At 37.4% G+C, this 23195-nt stretch overlaps 2 protein-coding genes across 4 annotated transcripts in view; one reads left to right on the top strand and one right to left on the bottom strand.

The window, feature by feature from the left end:
* The window catches only part of JMY (junction mediating and regulatory protein, p53 cofactor), a 74428-nt gene extending 63802 nt beyond the window's left edge, over positions 1 to 10626 (top strand). Inside the window, exons 10-11 of the mRNA XM_069775796.1 lie at positions 1527 to 1837; positions 5186 to 10626. Coding sequence (XP_069631897.1) covers positions 1527 to 1834 — 308 coding nt within the window. The 3' untranslated portion in view covers positions 1835 to 1837; positions 5186 to 10626. The remainder of the gene's footprint in view (positions 1 to 1526; positions 1838 to 5185) is intronic.
* HOMER1 (homer scaffold protein 1) overlaps positions 6704 to 23195 on the bottom strand; it is a 106737-nt gene continuing 90245 nt past the window's right edge. The window contains exon 9 of one of the 3 annotated variants that reach the window (XM_069775798.1): positions 6704 to 6774. In XM_069775798.1, coding sequence (XP_069631899.1) covers positions 6736 to 6774 — 39 coding nt within the window. In that variant the 3' untranslated portion in view covers positions 6704 to 6735. Of the gene's footprint in view, positions 6775 to 19371; positions 22937 to 23195 lie in introns of those variants that run through there. The other 2 variants (XM_069775797.1, XM_069775799.1) reach the window with 2 other exon arrangements.

The following is a 23195-nucleotide window of genomic DNA, read 5'->3' as shown; positions in this document are numbered from 1 at the left end:
TACCTTGAGTTGGGCCTTGATTCACACTGCTGTAATATGGCTGTAATATTTTATTAAAAATTCTATGTGGCTTTGTCAATTACAACTACAGAAGACATCCCTCCATTGACATTTTCCCTCATCTAGATAAAATCAAAATTAGAACTGTCTTCATCAATCAGACAGAAACAAGAGTGTTTCCTCTAGAATTGTCTTTAAATGACTGAAAACCTTTGAAGCAACTGAATAGTTAGAGAATTCTTAAGCTCCTATGAATCCTGCAGGTCACAGGTAAAGTGTCTTAAGTTCATTATCAATTTTGATGCTGCTGTGCTCCATTTTTGGTTTTCTGTAGTCCTGTTGTTTAGTTTTTTGATACCCATTTTATCTTGCAATTTTATATAAAGCACATATTGTGTGTGCAATTTGATATACATCACAAAATGACAAATACAAAATCAAATTCCATCCTCCCTCTTAAGAGTATTGTTAATGTCTGCAGCAGCACTCTACCTGCTGCTCTGCATTCCCCAAGATGTTCCAAGTCTCTAAGTGGCTTCAGAAATTTGTCTCTGTATGACAGATGAGTGTCTTACAATCCTTCCTTCCTCCTTAAAATGTGCAGTCCTGTATTATTCTTTTATTTCTCTCTTTTCTTTGTGTCTATTCCAACTGTCTGGGCCATTAGTCTGATGGACAAAGCTGACTCCTAAATGCAAACCAGGATTTTAAAATGTATTCTACAATACACATACTCATCTGTTGATTGATACGTGCTAGTGTATGCAAGCTATTTCAAACTGTTGTACTTTTATTATGACGCATTCTCTGGGATACAGATCTTACCTGCTTGTAGCTCTTCAAAGAGCCAAAGCCTGATTTTTATTTCTGCAGAGAAGTAGTTTCAAACTGGTGATAAAGGAAGGATTTTGTGATAAAGTATTAACTCTTACTTCTCTGTTTTCATTAATTATAAAGGAAGGGAATTTATATAGGCATGCTGTGACTAGGTGCTACTACATACATGAATCCAGAGCAGCAGGAAAGTGCATGCTGTTGCAGTTGACTATACTGCTGCTTCCCTCACTGACATGTAGTAATAGTCATATAGTAGGTATAATCAGCCACAAAATGCAAGTGCTGATAATGGATTGCACTGTCCAATACTTAAGATACGTACTCACTACCTGAGTTTCAAAGTCAAGAAAGATAATGTAATAAACACTTTCATTGTGTCAGACTCATTGCAGCTATTTTGATTTTTCTGACTGCAAACAGGAAAGCCATCTTGTTTAAAGAGTTTTACTACCTGCCTGATAGGAGGTTAAGTGGTTTCAGAAATTATAATTGTCTGTATAAACCAGTTTTGACCTGGTAATAGGGAAGATAAACTTGGAGACTGAAACAGTATTGGAGCTACCATTATACTTATGGTATGGCACTGCCACATTAATAGTATACGGCTACTTTTTGGTCTGTAGGAAATATAAATGAAGACTGATAAAATTTAGTAAAAATAATGTTGAAGGTCTTTTGATTTACTGCAGTGAGTTCCCCGATGGATGAAGTGCTGGCTTCCTTGAAACGTGGCAGCTTTCACTTAAGGAAAGTTGAGCAGAGAAGTCTCCCTCCTTTTCCTGATGAAGATGATAGCAATAACATCTTGGCACAGATCAGGAAAGGGGTGAAACTGAAGAAAGTGCAGAAAGATGTTCTGAGAGAATCATTTACAATTCTGCCTGATACTGACCCTCTGACAAGGAGCATCCATGAAGCATTGCGACGAATTAAGGAAGCATCACCTGAATCGGAGGATGAAGAGGAGAGTTTGCCTTGCACAGACTGGGAAAATTAACCTGTAATTAACCTACATTTAAAAAAAATAATATTTCTTCAACACTTTTCGTATAACAATAGCAGCTAAGCCTCAGGTTGTGCGTTCTAGGAGACTTAGTATGAATGTTACTAAACTGTCTGACATCCAACGTGGTAAAACATGCACATATGAATTTAGTATTACTGACTTTTCCAAGAATTAAGGTTTATAGTAAGGAAAACTTTTTTTAGGCAACATCTTAGCCTTTTATTGTTTGAATACTTTTGCTGAATATTGACAGGACTACTCCTATAAAAAGCTCTGTTTTATTTAGTAAATTTGAAGGTACCGTTTGCAGCTTACCAAAAAGCTTTAAAAAGCTTTTAAGTAATAAAGCAGCACAATCACTCTTGGACACATTTGTACTTATTTTCTAATTACTTCTGGCCTTGCAAAAATTTAGCACATTTATCATTTCAGACTGAATAGCTTCAAGTGAAGGGCGGTTAGATTTGACTGCTGAACACACTGAAATCTCATTGGTTACCCTGTGTGACTGACTCTTTGATAGCTTGTTTTCAATCTGTAAACTCTCTGACTTAATTGAATTTCCAGGCTGTAAACAGTAAATATACAAATATAATTTATACTTCTGCTACTCCTATGAATCCCGTGAACTTCCATTATACTAAGCTACAGTGCCTGAAAGTGCAGATACTAGACTTCAGCTGATTAAATTAATGATTTCAGGACAATGCAGAAATTGGCAAGAGATTAGTTTTCAAAATTATGGCTGCATCAGTAGTACAAATGGATTCTTGATTACAACAACAGCATACAGCACTATTCTTCTGTGGTGGTATTTTTCTGCTACTGGCATGTGGATGAACTTAAGTCTCAGTTAAAGTTCCCACTGAACTTAAAATTTGGAGAAAAGAGAGGTATGACAATCTGTAAAGACTTTAAAAATCTGTTTAGAAATCAAAGCCTATTTCAAGAATACGGAAGATAAGTATTTATAATCCTTGCAACACAGCTAGCAGTAGAAAAAAGATAACCTTTTTGGGTGTTCACAATCAGGCATTTCTACCCTGGTTAGTTATTACCGTAGCTGGAGAGTGGCTATTGATAAAAGTGCTACAGCCGTTTAAAAAAGTGATGGTGACTTAGCCCATCATCTGCTGAATGTTGTTGTGATTATGAAATACTGTGTCTCAAACTGTTCCATTGTTATGCTATTTTATTCTTATAATAACAATAATAATAATAATATTATTATTATTGATTTTTAAAAAGGAAAATAAATGTTGCCTTTATTTCCTCATGAACTAGCCATTGGCCACACTAATGATTTAATAATGTTTAATTATGGCATGTTCCTTCTATTCCATACCAAATGTACTGCTAGTTTTGGAGCTGAAAATCCAGGAGTGGATTTTCTTGCTGAAACTCGAAGATAATTTCATTCGGATGTAACTTTTTTCTATACTTGCATACTGAAAACTTCCACTACCACAGCCCTTTAGAAATCAAGTGACAGCTATAAGAAAAGACATGTCTTGGAATTGACTTGGCTTTCTCAGTGCAATTATTCTCATTTCCTAGATAACTGAGCAAATTTAAACATTGTGATTTGGTTTGTGTAACTTAGTCTTTGGGATCTTGTTTGCAATTTTTAGCAAGAATACACTTTAATACTACGGGTCATTTAAAAAAAAAAAAAAAGGAAGGAATTTTCCAAGAGTAACTTCAAATGTTTTTTAACCTAGTTGGTGGACCTTCTAAACATTTTCCACTGGAAGGGTATCCTCTTAGAAGTCTTACGTGTACATTGCCATGCAATATAAATACACGTTTTCCTCTGCTGTCTTTTGCAGCTCCATAGAAGCAGTTCAGAGTGCAGGTTGAAAATCACTGCCATGCAGTACCTGTAGTGCACTGGCTGTTGTCCCCTTTTTACAAGTCTACAATTACGGCATCTTCCCCTTTTAGGGATGCAAGCCTGTCAAATGCTGAGGTCCCATGAAATCACTTGGACTTAGAGCAGGATGCAGCATCAGAGTTCTGAGTGTGTGCTCCTTGGAGTTCTTCACACATCTGGGAACTGCTTTCTCTTACCAATGTCATATTTTGTTATGAAAAAATCCTGGGTTTATGAGATGAGACTATTTAACCGGTAGTACAGATTTGATTGAAAAACAGTTGTACAAAATAGCTAACAGCTCAGAAAGGAAAAACGGGCCCCTGCTATGGAACTGTGTGAAATAATCTTGGAGAACAGAGATTGAGACAAAGCCCTTGTGAGATTCAGTTGAATAAATACTTTTTCATGTAGATGAGTGTGCTTGCTTGAACATAGAGACTGGTTACCCAGAATTTATTACATGAGTCAAATCTGCTTAAAGTCTATTGTAGAAATTGCAGAATAGTATTTTTTATTATAAGGTTATCCATTTAATACCATGCTTTAAGATTGACCTACTGATTTTTAACTGTAAGCTCTGCACATACAAAAACCAGTTGCATAGAGATTTTAGGTTGAAAACAGTTATACAAAAGTATATTGGCACGTATGTTACGAGCTATGCTTAATACATGTACATCCTTATAGGCTAAATGTAATGCAATCATTTGCCCTTAGGACTGAAGGCTAAATCTGATATAATGATGTTTTTCAAGTGCCAAAAAGTGTTTTAATGTATATGCAAGGAGTATTAACAATGTCTACTGAAGTGGTTTTATTAATTATTGAAGTTTGAAGACAAACTAATAGTAAATAATTCCTGCAGGAGATCTAGTAATCTCTTGTATTACCTGCTTTATGGGTTAACTTCTACATACAGTTATGACTAACTTTTGTAAGAGCAGTTCCTTCCTTATGGACAATCTAAACCACGTACAAAAATGTTGAGGCATTTTATGGATTGGAAGTACAGCTGAACAAGCAGTACACAGAGGCAGTAACTTCTGTATGAAAAATCAGAAGATTACTGGTTATCAGAAGTATGCCAAGCATGTGTGTGTGCACACATAAATCACTTATAGTACATTAAGAGCACTATAAGTAATGCGAAACCTGGGTTCCTGGGAGTGGTGGACAAAGTAACAGATAAGAAGCTAGCTTTTGGTCTGTGTATTTAATCCAGTATTTTGGGACTCTTCCAAGTATGTGTTCACTGCCAGCAATACCAGAAGGCAAAAAAAGACCTGGTCATACTCTGTGTGTCCTGGCTCCAGAGTTAGTGTGTCATTACCCTGGGAGCAAAGAATAAAGGCTTTTGAAGACGCTGCTCAGTATTGCATGTTGGAATTGGCTGATAACGTTGATCATGGAGTATTTGTACAGCTGTTTAGCTTTTCAGATGTTCCTTTTTCTTTTTTCCCAAACAGGTGATTCACAGCCACTGATGTGAGAAAAGAAACCCCAGCTGAAGATTACTTTTCCTCTTCATTTCTGAATATTCAGAGCCAGCAGTTATGACCATCAATTCCACAGGAGGCTTTCTTTGGCAAATGATTCAGTACATGGAAAAAATGGCCTGAAATGTTAATTTTCGGGTCACTTTTTTCTTTAATTTGTTCAAAAAATTCTGGTTTGGGCAGAAAGCTAATTTGTTTAGATGTGCATTTTATATAATCAAGAATGCCCAATTCTTAAGCACTTTTTATATTTGCGTTAGTAATATGTGGCCAGTTAAGTGAGGGGGGCATTTTGAGTTGGGAGAATACTTGCTGTTAGAGTAACTTTGGGATTCAGCCAAGACATCAAACCAGCTATAAAACGTCCTCTTCACTGCACTGAATATATCATCTGCTTGAAAATCCAACTAAATAGCTCCTTGCAGAGAAGCTTGCTGTGTAGCAGTGTGATATTCCAGAGAGCAGAATTCCTAGTTGCACTACAGTAGCTGAAATTCAGTAACATGCAACTAAGACTTTTTTTCTTCTTAGTTTGAAGAAGTGTATGTCAGTATGAAGAGTAACAGGTGACCACAGCACAATGAGAAACAAGAATTCAGTACATATTCAAGAATGTGTTTGTTTCCAACATGGTACATTTAGCAAGACATACTGCACACCTTTTTAGAAGGTCATTTGTAGTCTGACACCTTTTTAAATTAGACATTTTCATGCTTTTTTAAAATCATATTTAGCTATGCTGAACCAAGTTAGTTATACTTTTATCATGTTACAAGAAGCAGTATTTTGAAATTTCATACTTAAATTTATTTTTCTCTTTTGGATTAAAATGGCTTTTAATTACTCTAAGCAGCCTTCTTTAAAAAAGATCAAAGCATTTAAACATACTGGTAATTCAGTTGTGAAAATCATGCTTCTTTTGCTGGTTTTCATTATTCCCTTTAGTGGCTGCAAAAATGTTTTTATTTCATACCCAAAAGCCTACTGGCTGGGAAAAAACTTCCCTTTTGATCCTGACTATTTGGTTTTTTAAAGGAGAGTTACAGCTTCCTCTGCGGTGAATACTTAGAAGTAATCCTGAACTTCATGACTCACGGCTGCAGGCAGCTACTCTTACAATACCATAGTACTAAGAGGTATGTCAGTACAGAGATACAAGTAGCCTTGTACCATCTGGAAACTCCATGTGATATTAAAGTCAGCCCATTACAATTCTAGGAAAACTGAATTTTCACTAGCCTTTTATTTTTACTACCATGACATACTACAGAATGACATGTGTTTGAGAAATACACAGTCGCTGTCATTTGTGCAGTGTGGTCCATTCACTGTTGCTCTTGTGACGGACAAACTACTATGGGGATTTAGTTTTTTTAAGTGGAGTTATGCATTGCTGTCATGTAATGGAACACGTACTGTGTTAACGTTTATAACAGGAGATTTCACGTCTTGCCATTTACTTATATAAAGAGGAACAGGAGAACTTACCTTAGCAATAGGCTATGTAACCTAAAGGAACGTCAGCTCTTGGACCCTTCAGTTGTTTTGCTGTGGCTCTCCTGAAATTAAAGCTCTGTCAAACATCTTGAAAGGATGTCACTTTACCCTTGCTATCAACAGGCATTTCCTTAACTTTGTTGCCTTATTTATAAAGTTAGTGAACATGCATTTTCAAAGCACCTGTGAGCAGTGTTACTGTGGAGTTGTATTGATTTTGCTTTATTAGTCTTCAGGTCTGTATTTTTCTGTCCCAAGATCAGGTCTATGAAACACATGGCACTGGCTTTCCAAGGACCTAAAACTACACAGTATTTTTTTCTTAAACTGCTTCTCTGAACCCCGAATTACATGGTGTGGTTGCAAGCTGTCTAATACTGTGTTCATGCAGCAATAACAGCAATTTCAAAGTTCATCATAATCATTTGACATTGCCTATACCATAAGCTGTGTGTATTTTTACTCTACCTTTGTCTATACTACCAGTCACACCACATTAAAAGTGAGGTAATCAAATAAATTTTTGGCTGTAGCACAAAACAGAACTATGACGTAGAATGGTAATTCAGATTATACAGTTCATCTGAAGCTTAGTGCTAAATTAACAGTGGTGATGGAGCAACTTTTATGTCCGTTTTTTCTATTTTCCAGCCTGCAGTTTTATTCCTTAGATTATGCATATGGGACACTAGCAAAATTCCAAGCCGAGGAAAAATAGTGTAATTTAAAGTAGAGGTGCAGTGGTCCCCTTGCACAACATTTGTGTGTACAGTTTACCACTGTGTTGTGATTTATCTAAATAGCTCCATGCTGTACTGTACTACAGTTTTCAGATTTGTTTGCCAGATGATCTGTCATCTTTGCCTTGAAAAACGCGTGCATGATTGAGAAAAATTACTGCCCTTAATCTGTTTTCTATTTAGCCGAAATCTTAGATTCCTGTAATAGTTTAGGTTATAGAAGTGGAGTTCTCATACAAAAATGTATTTTATGTGCACGCAAAAAGTAGTTGTTATGCTGAGCATAGCAGTTTATATCAGTTCAAAACTGCCATCTTCAATGTGGAAAGCGCATGGGTTTTTTCCACACACTGCTAAAAAAAAATTCCTCGATTTTTAATTCTCCCTGAGTCACTAGATGTCACAATTTCACATAATTCTGCACTTCAGTATAAAAGTTGTGCATATTAATGTACAGGCTAATGCATAAAACTTCCTGTCCTCTGTAATGTGGAATTTTGCTGTGGGATGGCTACAGCAGCAAATGGGGAAGGTTTAAGTATATTTACAAGAAACTTACGGAAATTATGACAGTCCTGCATTGAGATTGGTTCCTCCGTAGCTGGGAAAAGCTGTGATAATTGTGTTAGTCCTTGAGAAATCTTAGCAAGCATCACTACAGGAAAACACACAAACATATGCAAGGAAAGAGAACCTCCATAAAAAGACGTTTCTACCTATTGGTATTTTTCATTTGTGTCTGGGCTTCATTGTTGTTGCTGCATTTTTCTGTTGCTCATCATTTATCGTAAGCAGTTTGTTAGCTTTCAGGCTTTTTTCACTTTTAGAAACTTCTTTGTTCTGATTAGAACTGTTTTAGTATAGTATAACTGATCCAGGTGAAGAGTTGGAATGCGTAATGTTATTGTACAAATGCTTATGTGAGGACTGAAAAATCTTTCATGAGTGGGAACAAGAAAACGAAATACTCAATTTCTACTAAAATAACCAAAATGTAAGGTAAACAGCAATAGTCTTTTGATCAGAAATGGAATTTGCATCAACATGATTTCATGCTCTCATTCACAGATGTTCCAGATCCTTTCCAAATGACCAATAGTCTTATTTTATTCACTTCACTATGTTTTCATATGTTAGTTAAGTTACCTGTCTAGGGTAGGTGAAAGCTTTTTTATTTTTCTTAAATATCACTTTTAAGGTTTGGGGTGGGTTTTTTTTTGTTTTGTTTTTTTAAATCTGACAGTTTGCATCCTACACCAGACACCTGTAAAATAAATTAGTATGATTATATATTGTGTTCTTTTGTGGCTGCATCAGGGATAGAACTCAACATACTTCACTACATTATTTGTAAAGAATCATTTTGAATATAAGCACTATATTCTGTAATGTTTAATATTAAAGTAATGACAGGTGCATTTTTGAAGGTGCAACTTAGTAAGGAGGCAGAAACTTCTATTGGTTAATGTTACCCCTACTCCATTTGTTGCACTGAATTTCAGGAGTGTAATTTGTAAACCAAGTTTGCTCACATGTGTGTAATCAGATTTTATTTTCATTGTAATGCTTATGTAATTAAATTATCTGGATATATTTCTGGTAATGATTCCATAAGCATGGACCATATGTTGTTATGTTTAGCACTATGGAATTAATGTTAAGAACAAGCAAAGTTTCTGGCAAAGAAAAGGAGTAAACAGGAGCACCTTACTGGGAGAGCACACTGCATGATTTCAGTGCTACTGGAGCTGACAGACAGTAGGTCATCCTAAACTTGACTGCAGATTGCTCTTTGGTGTACTAGCACATTGACATACTGCTATCAGTGCTGTAAAAAGTACAGCCATGGCTATTTTTAACCTATAAATATACTGTAATTTAAATTTTTCCTAAAAAATGAATTTATATTTAATTGCTGCCTAATACATAAATACTTAAAATTAGGATTTTTAGAAGGGTCAAGGGTGGGTGGGCATGCCAGTATATTTTTGGGAGGGGTTGTTGTATATACAGTTCTTTGCACTTCCCATTCACTTTGACTGTTAATCCGAAACTCCCAGCTCTGACTGTGGTGAATCTGCAACCTGACATTTACGTATTTTTATTGTGATTCAGGTCTTATATATTCTGTGGCCCAGAGCTTCAGAATTTGACAGAAAAGGTCATCTTTCCATTCTCAAATGTGAATGCTCTGATGTACCTCTCATATGGAAAATGACCAAGCAATGAATTTTACTCTGCTGAGTTTCTAATATTGATGTAGAGTATTATCTAAAGCTGATATCTAAGACTATTAACCAGTAGTATGTCTGTTTGGAACAAGTAAAAAGGATGATGCCTATTTTGGTGAGTATAGTCCAAATTCTGCAGAGATTTTATTCCAGAGACTGTCACCTATTCAGTAATTAGTTTGCCATAGACAGGTGCAATTTTCAGATTTAGAAAAGTATTTTTGATTTCTGAATTGGGAAATAGGTGTTGGGGATTGGGGATACTCACTTAACATCTCCCAGTGTGTTACTGTGGTTGCTATATGTTTTAAATTTCATCTTAAATACATACAAATACATCATCATAAGATGAAAGCTTAAGAAATACAGATTGCTGCAGGTTGTCTTGCATGAGTGAAGCCAGTGAAGTTTAATGAAACTAACTTCTTTGTTAAGCCTGTGTTGAATAAATAAGAATAATAAAAAGAAAACCAATTTGCCATTCACTAGCTTTGTGCAATATTATCGGTAGACTCAAACACTACTAGGACATTGTGCTTGGCTTTAAGATTCTTTAACTCCATTATATGCAAAAGGACATATTAAATACATTTTTTATTGTAAACAACTCTGCAAATTTACTATGCCTAAAAATGCTCCATGTTATAAAGTAACAAGTATGTTCAAAAAAAAAAAGGTAAAAAACTAAACCAACATTTCTAGCAATACCTAAAACTAAAAAAGTTTTAACTGTCTGCTTTTCGCTTTTTTCTTTAGTGCACCTTTTCTGCAATGCAAGTTTATTGCTGTGTATTTCGTGTTTTTTATTATCATGAGTCAGAAATTTAAACCTGTACACAAAAGTACTGCACTTACCTTCTTGTCCATGCGATGTAACATCATACTCACAGTTTTGGTGCTTTAAAATGATTCCTTTTTTCTTTATTAAAGGATATTTATTTGACTACTGTCTGGTTTTGAGTATGTACCAACATTAAAAAAAATATTTTTAGTACAGGTTGGTTCCCACCAAAAAAAAAAATTCGTATTATCTAGTTCATTTAGGTTTCCATCATTACTCCTCTCAAGCTGCTTGTCATTGCTTAATGACAGATGGCTGTGCCTAAGCTACGTTGCAGCAGGAAATAATTATATCAAGGTAACATCTTTGTAAACTAAATCACATAAACAGTTTAGGTATTACAGAATAATCTTGCTCTCAAGTAATGCAGGATAGTTGTGCTTAAATACAAATCACACACATTTCCATCTCTTAATCAAAAGACAAAACCACTCTATGAAGAAGGGTAAAAATTTAAACCCATAAATATCAAAAGCTTAGCTCCCTTATTACACTCTTCTATCCTTTTAGAGCCAGCTAGTAGCAATGCCATTACATGGAGGGAGCAAGCCTCCACCTGCAATCACTTAAAAGACAGGTAATGATAATGGAAAAGCTCAAATCAAAAACGTGACTTCTCCATTATCTGCTTTTTCGGTATATGAACAATATAATACTTCAGAAGCAAACTAGATTGTATATGAAGAACTTGGATACTTTAGAAGTAACTTTATGAGTATTTTGAAGAGTTTAACCTTTTTTTTCTGGGGGAGGAGAAATATCCCAAAATAGATGACTGATCATGTCCCAGACTAGAGTTGCCAGCTGTTTGGGTTTTTTCTCCTTTAGCTATTTTGTGTTATTATCTATCTTGACATAAATCTTATGAAAGAGATGTGTTTGTATTGTTTATCTTTTTCCTTTCACTCCTGTGTTTCTGGTACAAGAACTACAGTGCCTGTTAAGTTAGCACAGGCAGAGAAAAAAAAATAGTGTATTTCTGGTACAGGAACTTTTTAGTGCAGTTACAATCCCGAGAAAACATGAAAAATGTATGACATTTCCAATAACAAAGTGAAACAAAGGTTGCATTTGCAGTACAGATCTACACTGCAAAATGTCTTAACCAAAATCCGAGGCCTGTCTGGCTCAGGTTTTCTAGTGGTGTTTTTCACTTCTGGTGATAATGGCATATGCTGTTAATTTTGGGTTGTGGCAGAACATGTAGAACAAGTAGGAGGTGTGTTTTGAAATAAGCAAGTTCTTTGATCATCACTGACTCTTCTTAGGAAAGAAGAAGGTTGTATTTGCAGCCAAGGTCTGTTCCCAATGCTCTTGCCATGCCTTTGGCAGTGAGGGTGACCCTGGTGTGAGTGGGTGCCTTTGCACGTTCTGCTCTGCAGGACAAACTTCTGTTTAAGGGTATTTGCTACCATCAACTGGTGTCTATTTTGGCATTGGTTTCAGTAGATTAGTGGCTGCTTTTTTATGACTCTTACGTGTATTCCTACAGGTTGGAAGTATAGTTGATGCATGCATCAGAATTGCAAATTGGTGCATGTATCCGTAGGCACACTTGGAAGGCAGTGGTATGCTACTCAGTATAAGGCCTAAATGTTTGTACCACACATAGAAAATGGGTAGAACCATCTTTTTTTTTTTTTTTTTTTGGTTACACGTTACATGTAAAGGAAAGGTACACTGTAAATAAATATTCACTGGGCCACAGTCCATCTCAAACTTCTAGCAATAAACCACCGCCTCTGGTATATGTCAAGTTTGTTGTTACGCCACTTAATACTTAGTAGAGGGAATAGGGAGAAGGGAGAGAAGTAAAAATGGAAAGTGAGTTTGTCAGATTTCTTTTTCCAAAACCCATGAACTGCTCCTTTTCTCAGCAGTTCTTACTGCTGCTGCCCATCATAGGGAGAAACCCATTTTACAGGCTTTGTTCTTCCTGCCGTAGGAGGGAGCTTACGAATCCTGGACTTCTGCAGTATCTCTCAAACACCAAACCACCAGTGTGTCACTGCCACCACCAAAGCCTGAGCTTTATGCTCATGTCACAGATTACTTACCTAGGTCTAGTGCTAGACCTGTGTTTTGCCACTGTGTTTTTACCTTTTAGGAGGGAGGATGTAATTAACCTAACGATAAAATAGCCTCTGTAAAATTTAGATGTAGCATGTCAGTCATATAACTGTTAGGAGCATCACTTTGCTGACACAAACTGCACTACAGCAGAAAACAATTCCAGAGGTTTTACCAGGAAGCTATAGCAGCATTGCCACATAACCTGCCTTGCTCACAGAAGTGCCGCAAGTTTCTGTCGAACTCTCCATCCTGCGGAACTGCAGACCTGACTTGTTCCCACAGAGGTGCCTTCCTGCCCTGTGCCCGTTTGCACTGAGGCTTTCTGTCTCCTACTTTCTCTAAACTTTACGCAAATGTTGACCACTGTCATGCTGACTGTCCAGACTTCCATCAGCTCAAAAAAGGCAAGTCTCCCTTGAAATGTTGCCTCAACAGGAAGGGCTGGTTGATAAAAACAGGCAGGGATTCTTATCTGTGCTGTTACAGCTGCTGCCTGTCTGCGTTAGTGCTGGGGTTCACTCTCACCTCATTAATCAACCAAAACTCTGGGAAAACCCAAACCAAACCAAAAATTACATTCAAGATCACTCCCTGTATCTTCTGCCTTATCCCTTTGTTCCTACTATACTTGTGTGCTGTCTGTGGGATGTTTGTTGGAGACGCTTGTGCCACAGACAAATCACCTGTATTACCTTCTTTTCACTCTTTCTCCTCATGAGGAAGAGAGTACACTTGGCTTCTCGGAAACATCATCTCACTATACTAACCAAGCACATTCATGGTCTTTCAAACAAAATTCACTGTTTACTTCATTCTTTTATCTTAAACAACTCCTCTATTTTGCATCACACTCCCTCTGTATATTACTGTTTAAAAGTCACAGGAATAAGAAAAATTGAAGAACCATGCAATTCATACAAAGCATTATATTAACTATACTTTTTCTTCCTCAGTACTTTATTTTAATCCCATTAAATTTCAGTAAGAATGTAACTGAGTTCTTAGCATACAAAATCATCAATGCATGCTCAAACTGCCATGCATGTTAACCGCAGAATTCAAACAACACAACAGAAGTTTTAAGAATCAACTTCATTTGAAGCATCATAAAGTGGTGGCCACTTTTTTCCCCCCACGCTTGCTGTGAATAAAATGACTGCTGGAGTGGACGGAGTCCTGCAAAAACAATTTGACAAAGAAGCCGTTGCACACTGCTCTTGGTTTCTAATGACATGTTAAAAAAAAAAGAAGTCTTGAATTGGCATTAAAAATAAAATTAATAATATAAAAAAAAAAATCCCACATCCTGTCCTTCTAGATAGATGTTGCTAAAACACATATACCTGTGTCATGGTCATAATAGTTTCCCGGAGGTTTCTACTGATGGAAGGTCCCAGCCTCTCCAAGTGATCCATTGCAGTGCCTATTGGTTGAAGGCTTCTCTTAATATCAAACTAAGCTGAAACATAAGGTCATTACTTCTCCTGCCCACTACCACTGTATGAACAAATTACTTCCACCCACTCTGCAACAGCATTTTATGTGTCCCATCATCCCCCTCCCCACCTTGCTCTGTCACTCCGCTTTAAATTAAACCACACGCGGTGGGTCAGCCTGGCGGCCTTTGCGAGGTCTGGCTGTTCATGGGCCACTCCTCTGGTGCCCAAGGCCAGCAGAAAGGATCAAGAAAAGCTGCATGCTAGCAAGTGACACTTGGAGCATGTCTACTCTCATTTAATCCATTCCAGGAAAAGATGGGAGGAGTGCAGGACTCGTCCTCTGTCAAAGGTAGCTCTCGCTAACCATGCTTGATTGATGGAGCACATCTCTGTTCAGGAGATGAAGTTTGTCACTTCAAAAAAAAGAGGTGCCTACTCAGGCTACGTTTTCAGGGAGAATATGAGCTGCAGATTGCCTATCAGGACACGCTTTGCTTAGATTTGTATACAAACTAACATATCTTACATCTAAAACACATTTTATCAAAAGTGGTTACAGTTCCAAGTCAATGCTATGTCCCATTTCACAGAACACCCCCCACCACCACCTTCAAGTCTTCAGCTTTTAATCTCAATTTGCAATAAACTTCAAACAGAAACTCTGTGGTGCAACCAGCATTTGTCAAGGCTGCATTATCAGCCATCTGGGATAAACCTGGGTCTTGCTCCCAGCCATCAGCTGCCCAACAGATCTAAAGTCTTCCTACCTTTCGAGGCCCAGATAGATACACAAAGCTGCTGCAGTCCTTAGTAGATACTTGAAGTTGCAGGGATGCTTCTGAACAAGAAAGTGTTTGGTACTGTCAGTACCAGCTTGGTAAAGTGATGGAATGCAAAATTTAGGTCCTGCTCTCTTTGGAGCTCACCCAGTGGAAGGCGCCTAACTGCTTCCCAAGAGGACACTGTCTTCTGTTAGCCCATCAGCACATCATTGCAATAGCAAGCCATGGGGTTTCCTTAAAAAAGATTCTGCTATACTAAAATACTGTAAATAAGAATTTCTTCACTTTTATCTGTGAAGACCTTCCAGCCAATGAAGGCCTGGTCCCTTGACACACCACTGTCACCAGCTAACTATTTTCCAAGTAGCTACACCCCAGCTTTTATCCTAGACAAGACCCAGAGCTATGCTTATGGGGGTCATGGAGGCCAGTTTGTAACTTCCTCAAGTAGTGGCTCCATTTTCTTGTGCAGCACATCGGAAGAGTGACTTAAAATGTCATGGCCAATTCCACAGCCACCTAGTAGCTACTCCCAAGCTGTAAAACCAGCCTCAATGGCTGGTTAATCTGTTTGCTTTTATCCCGTAAGTAAGCCCTCCTCTCTGCCAGGGTTACAGAGGCGACTGCATGTTTGGACACACCGAGAGTCCCCGGTGTGGTTGCTTGCTCAGCCACGGGGCTGACTTCCACTGCACTCTGTGAGCTCTTCTGCATTTTATTTTTAGATATGTATATCCTTGTTACAGCTTCATCACTGCAATTTGGCCAAAGTGTCACAATTCCCTTAAAAACCCTTGAACCTACAGCACTGTTTGCTACCCACCAGTCCAGACAAAGTCTTGTAGCTGGACTTCCCAGTCTGACTCAGGCACATTGCAGCAGCTGCATGGAGATCTGCTCTCATCTCTGTGCTGGTTCTCCCAGGAAAGTTTCCAAATGTTGCTTTAATTCCTTTGCAAAAGATCTGTCTCCTATCCTCGCTGATAACAGAAATCCTCTGGCTTCACGGGAATTTTTGCTGCTCGGTATATGATCCCTTTGTTTTAGCAGGAAATCAGCTCAGTTTCTTCTGAAAACAGCCTGCCAATCCTGACACATCACTGTATTTTCACTTGAGGAGTTACATACACCCAACAGGAATTTTCTACTTCTGCAATGCAGTCATCATCAACAAAGAGCATACCAACTCCTTTCTTCTGAAAATACTTGCATTGGTCCCTGTTTTAGCCAGCTTTGATTCAAAATACTTCCTCATGGCATGCTTCTGTAACGCTTGTTGAGAACATCCCCGATGCTTCCTCACTGCCTCTTCTCTTGGCTTCTTTGGCTGGGCAACTCCTTCACTGAGGCTAAGAGATGTTCATGCACAAAAGACAGGACCCCACACCTAAAGATAGCTTTTGTGGGGGGGTTTTTTTTTTTTTTTTGGTCTGGGTTGCCAATGCATGTGCCTGGTGAGCAGGACACTGGATGTTTATGCATCTCATCCCATTAGCAGTTTAGGGCTTTCTTACATTTATTGTAAACATGTGCTTGGCTGCCCCACATTACAGAGAAAAGTACATAGAACAAAGGAAAACTACAAGAAATACAGGATAAAAAAGTTTTGCCTTGTAGGTTCAAATGATAACAATAACCACCCCAACTAAAGCTTTTATAATTTATTTTTCTTTCAAAGAGGTGGGCAAAAGGTGCTTATATCAAACCAGCACATTGCTCCTTTAAGATCTGCAGAATGAAATTTCCCCTCTGTTTTCTTCCCCTGCAAGCAAATCTCCGAATGTGCAGAATGCTTTGGAGCAAAAGGGCTCGACTCCTAATGATGGGGCTACAGTTTGAACAAGCAACTTCTGAAAAAGCACAACAAACTCTCCAGGGTTGCTTCTGGGACAGACAGCAACTGCAGTAACTGAGTGCAGCGAGGGCAGCCACGTTTGGGCCAGCTGCCACCCTGCTAGCAGGGGGTAGCTGTGAGGCTGAGCGGTGGGGATACGGTGCAGGATGCTCACACTAGATACTACTTGAGTAGCTCAACGACATGTTACTATCCTGGCTCCTCTCACTAAGGGAAAGTCAAAGAAAGAGCTGTGCCTTTCACTGATAGACTTCTGGTTCCTGTTGCTGCAGGCTCCTGAGAAACAATACTGCTGGAACTATAAAAATAACAGTATATTCAGATGCAGAGAAAGTAGATTTAATTTCTACATTTCCATCCACAGGTAAGGGCTGTGATGTCTCTCTTGCAGTGAAGTACAAGATCATTTTGCTTCCCATTTCTTTGGTTTTGTTTAGAGAAAATCCCCGTCACATTTAACAAAATACAATCCAGACTCAGAGAATTTCTAAGGTCTTGTTCCCTCCCTGCAAATCTTAAGCTTGCAAATATCTGCATGACTGTATTTAACTCAAAAGGGGGAAATCCACACACACAGATTATACTTAAACATACCTTGTCAGTGTAGCTCTTCCTCTCCCCTTAGCACCTGGATGTATTTATTGTTTGTGAAGATCCTAGGCTCTGCCTCCTTCTTGATCTACTGGGAAAAAATTCTTGCTCTCCAAGAATTACCACAGTCACAGAAATGCAACTTATCTTCCAAGAAAACTTCTAGATTGCTATTCTCAATCTAGTGGAAGCAAAAGCTGCTGACACACTGCTGGATCCATGCAGTGAGATGAGACTTAGATGAGAGCAGATGAGAATCCCCAGAGCAAGGGTGGACAAGTTTCTTTGAAGTTAAAAGAAAGAAAAACCACGAAACTCAGCTCAGAACTTTGTTACACAAACACCACAGGTGATAGGAACTGATGGCAGGAAAAAATAGGGAGTGTCGTCAGCCACTACTGACGATGATTACTGATACCAAACCTCTCAAGTTGTTAAGATAAAAGACTGAAAGGACACGGCGTTTGCAGACAGTCAGGACTTCGGCTGTGTTCATGAAACACACACCTAATGCTGACCTTGAAAAGCCTACAGCAATCAGAGCAGAGTTTTGGGGCAAGCCAGCTGTGCTCAATATTAGCATGATATGAACACCTTAGCAAAAGAAGATCCTTTCTAATGAACTTTTTGTCGCTGCTGCGCGGTTCAGATGGTCTGTCCTTTGTTATGGAAACCATTCTCACCTATTTTGTAAGGGAATCTTTTTGACAGCTCTGCATCCACCCCCCCACCCCCCCATCCCCCACCCCAGATGCAAAACATCTTTGATGGTTACTCCTCCTTCCCATGCCTGTATCTGAAAATGACACAAACTGCCAGACGTATTGCTGCAGCTGAGCTTTGCTTGCGCAAGACCCAGCAATGAGGGAGAAACTGGGTATAAATTACGCTTGTGTTTCTTTGGTCCTAGGATGAGCTGCCAGCAGTGCAGAGGCAGCACTGGCAGCTACAGGTCCCTGAGAGGTTGTGGCGGCCAAGCTACAAGACCCCATATGGTGTGAAAACCCCCTTTTATCTATAGTATCTGGAGGTATTGTGATATAAACACTTGCACCTGCTTTCTGGCTATGTTGCACAGCCAGAAGAGTGGTCATGAGCTGAACTGACTCCAGGATCTAACACAAAACTCTGTTCATTGTTCCCAAACACTTAACGTAATGGGGAAAACTAATCTTACCTGTCTGAAGTAAGTAAGTGGAGTAAAACAAGGAATTAATGCTACTAAGCAAAAACAGAGATTTTAAAAAATATTTGTTATTCTGTGATATGTTCTCTGCTTAGCACCATTCAGAGGTAGTGCACATATGCAGCATTACTAAGAAAATGTAAACAAGACAATTTGAACATTGCTTTGCAGAGTCAGGTCCATTTCCTGAAAAAAATCAGTGTACAGCTCTGCACTTCACTGGCATGTCCAGTTATCAAGACTGAACTACGTGCGTTTGGATGGAGTTTCTTCATGGTCCTTTTTTTTAATTGTCTTTTGACATCCAGACCTAATCTCTAATCAGATTTATCTTTGGCCTCAAGATCCAAGATTTCTGCAATCAACCAAATTAAATGCTTTTACTGACATCCACAGTTCTGCAGAGAATTAAGGTCTGCAACAGTTTTCCATTCCCCTCGCCATGTGGCATTTCTGAAAAATGTTTTGATTTTGACTTCTGAATGTGGTGTTCACAGGGTGCTGTTCAGTAGCCACTTCAGTACAGAATATAAAAGATGATGGAACAAATTGAGGTTTAGCCTCTTATTGAAGGTAAACCTGAAATTAATCCCTAACTGGTAGGAAAATGAGCAGAAATCAGAAACCTCTCACAACTGACAACTGAAAAGACACATCCCAAAATATTCATCTTTAATTGACACATTGTTCATTCTTGCAGGGTTTTCTTTAAAGGAATTATCCTGGAAATGCCACCAATAGCATTAAATGATACTTATTTGTGTTATATGTGGTTTAGCCCTTTATTTATTTATATTTTACCTGAAAATGTATTTTCTTAGAGACCTTATAACAGCATTTCTGCATTATCAGTTCATTTTGTTCTCCTCTTTCCTGGATATATTAGCCAGGAAAAGGAATTCCCAGTCTGTAACAGACAGATTAATTCACACATTTTACTTTGTCCACATAGAAAAATGCAATTTCTGGATCATTGAGGCATATGGATTATGAACAAGACACTCCAAAAACTAACTATCCAGACGGGAATATACTTACAAAAATCTTTTATGTCAAAGTCAGGATTTCACAACATAACACTCTAATGCAAAATCCAGTAGCACCTGAAAGATTAAGGTAGCTGCTGCTATCACTTGCACATACTTGAAAAAGATTTAAGAAAAAAAATGAAAAGTACATTCCCCAGAGAACAGCAAGTGTATTTCAAAATAAAAAAATGTGGGTTCGATTGTTCTTTTTTTCTTCTTTTTTTTTCTTTTTCTTTTTTCTTCTTGTTGTTGTTGTTGTGTATTTCTGTTAGGCTTTTGGTAATTCTTTTTGCCCCCCTTTTTTTTTACAAGACTGTAGTTGCCATATAACAAGTTATACGCGATGTGACGCTCTCCCCTCTGGTGCAAGTTCATGGTCATGTTTTCAGGCTATAGTACTCAACACCGTTTTCTCCTACATATTCCCATAGTTGGTCAAAGATAGATACAATGTGTCATACCTGTCTCTGGGAAAGTAATGTTTCAAACAGGCAAACTTTTATCTTAAAACAGAAGTGGAGAGGCTACAGTAGGTATAACCACCTACGTATGAACTTTAGGTCACAATTTCTAAACACTCACCTACTGTACATAAACATTATAAATAGTCTTAGCAATAGGATTTTATTTATATGTGCACGTATATCCACCTTATCCCACATTTATGTTTGGCAACTATTTGGAAATTCAAAGGTGCAGCCCTCAATAATTTTATTATTTAAAAAAAAGAAATTAAGTGTATCTACTCTATGAGAAAAGAAATTCTCAAATATCAATTTCCAATTTTAAATTTAATTTCAATAGGAAAATATTAAAAATGTGCACATCTAAATTTTTCCACGTTCTTTATATACATATGTGTGTGTACGTATACATAGAAATACTCATGTACCACACATATTCACAAAATTTAAGTGGAAATATTTCTGTCCACTATTTTCCCACATGTAAATGACATCATATCTTTAAAAATGTCAATAATAATATCATTAAAAAAAATATTACATTTATTCCATCATCAAGTTTCTGTGTTTTTATTCTTTCTTCATCTTTATTACGTCCACTGAGCATTAACAGGCCAGATTCTCCTTGTACTTCCACAGATGTTATGCCAACTGAATGTTGCTGACATAACATCAAGGACACATCTGGTTTACAGCAGCTCAAGTGACAGGAGAATCAGGCCCAAACATCCCCAAGTAAATTAAAAACTGGTCATATCTGCTCATCTGGACCTGATGAAGATAGACACACCACCATCTAAAATCCACTAAATGAAAAACATGTAGCTTACCACAAAGTTTTCAACCAGTAGCACACTGAACCAAGCTCCCCCCACCCCTTTAATAAATAAAATGAGTGAGAGAATACTCTAAAAATATGGAGAAAACTTAAACATTGTGTACATGTACATAATGTATAATACATGATGGTTTAGCATTTGACCTAAACCATTTTCCTGACTAGTCAGGGGAGACCTGATAAATCACTGGTAAAGAAAAAAACCAGTATTTTAGAAATAAAGCATGTATTTCTAATATAAATGAGAACCTGTGTGTATTATATGATATATACACACAGTACACACAAGAAAACAAACTTATCTTCTCTAGTTTTGAATAGCAGTCTCTAAGTGGAGAAAATCGTGTTGTACAAATTTAATAAGCAGCTAAATTTCATGTTTAACATTCAAATTAATTTGGGGAGCAAACAAAGGTCCGTGCATCTTTTGACTCTGAAGTCTGACACTCATTCATACATTTTAAAAAAGCCCTCTTCAACATTACAAGCAATTTATGGCAAGAATGTACTTTGATGCAAGACACATGACACTTGGCTTACCTTTCAAAGAGGTTTTTTTTAAATAAATCTATTATATAAAGAAATGTGTGTTTGCCAAAAGTCTGTTAAAATTACATCAAAACAACTTTAAAACCTGCTCACTGAGGATAATTGAATTCAATTTCCTGTTTTTAAACATTTAGTTAACAGTTCAGAATATTGCCTGGTGTAGTTTCAATAAAGATGTGATATGAAGACCCATAAAAGAGTAAACATGTCTCCATTTCAATTTGCTATGACAACAAAACTTCTAGAAACAGCTTTCTTGGCTGGACAAGTTCCGTGTATGAGCAATCCCTTGCAATAGCTTTATGTCCTTTATGCAATCTGTAATAGAACAGTGCTCCCCATAAGCCATTATTCACAAAACCTGAAATTCATGTGACATTCTGAAAAAGTCTCCTGCAGAACAGGTTAACAGTTAATTGAACATACATATTCGATATATGTATCAAGGCCAGAAAACAAACACCTGGCTATTCCTTGTTATCTGTGCATGTCAAATTTTACATTTCAAATTCTCAGGGGTCCCCCCCCCCCCCCTTTTTTTTTTCCCTAGTGGACTCACCTTCCATCATTGGTTGGCCTCAAAATATAGTTAAGTGGAAGATAGTATCTCACTGTAAATACATGGAATTCATATGAAAAAGTAAACCTTACATTGGACAATATTGTAGAACACCAGAGTAAGCTCCATAAAGAAATACGGTATCTTCCAGTGTGTGTGTGTATATATATGTGTGTGTGTATATATATATATATATATGTATATGTATATATATATACATGTATATATATATATATGTATATAAAAAGCAAAAAACAACCAACCAACCAACCAAAAAAACCTCAAAAGGAAAAACTTTATACAAGCAGTTTATAATAACTTTGTTTCAATTAAAGATGCAACTCTCTCTCACTCCTGGCAAGAATAAATTGGTAATGGCACTGCTTCTCCACAGTGCAAAGTATCCTGAGAAATTATTAAGAACAACAAAATACAGGGCTGTCATCACTAAGTTCTTGCACAAACACAGCAATTAAATATCTTAAATAAATAAAACAGCAGATAACCTATATTGTGTCTATCAAAAAAGGGGGTGTGACCTGGGACACTGCTAATTCTTCCATTGCTGATAATTAGAAAAGGATTGCATTCAATTACTCTTAATATCTTTCAAGTTATCTGTGGCCAATAATGTACAAGGAGGTAATTTGTAATTCAAGTTTTTTTGTTTGTTGTTTTCTTCTTCAACTAGCTACAAGCTGAGTTCTAAATTTTACATTGAAATACGACTCAAATTTAAAACAAGCCCTCTCAGAGGAGCATTTTCTAATTTTGTGCAACTTTGATGCAGAGCCCAACACAGTCCTATGAAGAGAGACAGTGCATCTTTAAGCTGATTGGCACTGAAATCCCATTTTCTTTAGCTGCATTCTATTAGCTTGGCCAAGTTATCTCGTAACTCTGTTAGTTCAAATATTTTTCCATCAAGAATTTCTAAAAGTGTCTTCAAGTTATTGCGAAAAGCTTCTTGCTCATTCTGACTTTTCTCCAGACGTTGCTCTAGGTCAGACAGCTGGCCTTCCAGGTCTTTGTTTCGAATTTCTACTTCCTTCAGAGAAAATACATAACATGTTAATGTGTTGTCTGCAAACAGAAAGCAGTCTAACCTCCTGTTGATATTCTTGTGCTATTTTTGTCAGCTGGTTTTTAAAACAATTTGTTTGTTAAAGCCAAAACCAGAGCCTAAATTGTTATTACAATTGCATATGTACTACCACTTCCTCCATTTTTTCAGTAATTCATCTGAAGGACAGAAACTTTTGGAGAGGGATAAAATTGAAGTCAGTGAACAATGGATGCATTATACT

The sequence above is a fragment of the Haliaeetus albicilla genome, chromosome Z, assembly GCF_947461875.1.
Source record: "Haliaeetus albicilla chromosome Z, bHalAlb1.1, whole genome shotgun sequence".
Taxonomy (NCBI): domain Eukaryota; kingdom Metazoa; phylum Chordata; class Aves; order Accipitriformes; family Accipitridae; genus Haliaeetus; species Haliaeetus albicilla.
Note: the sequence above shows the minus strand (reverse complement) of the source record. Positions and strands in the feature narration are given on the sequence as shown.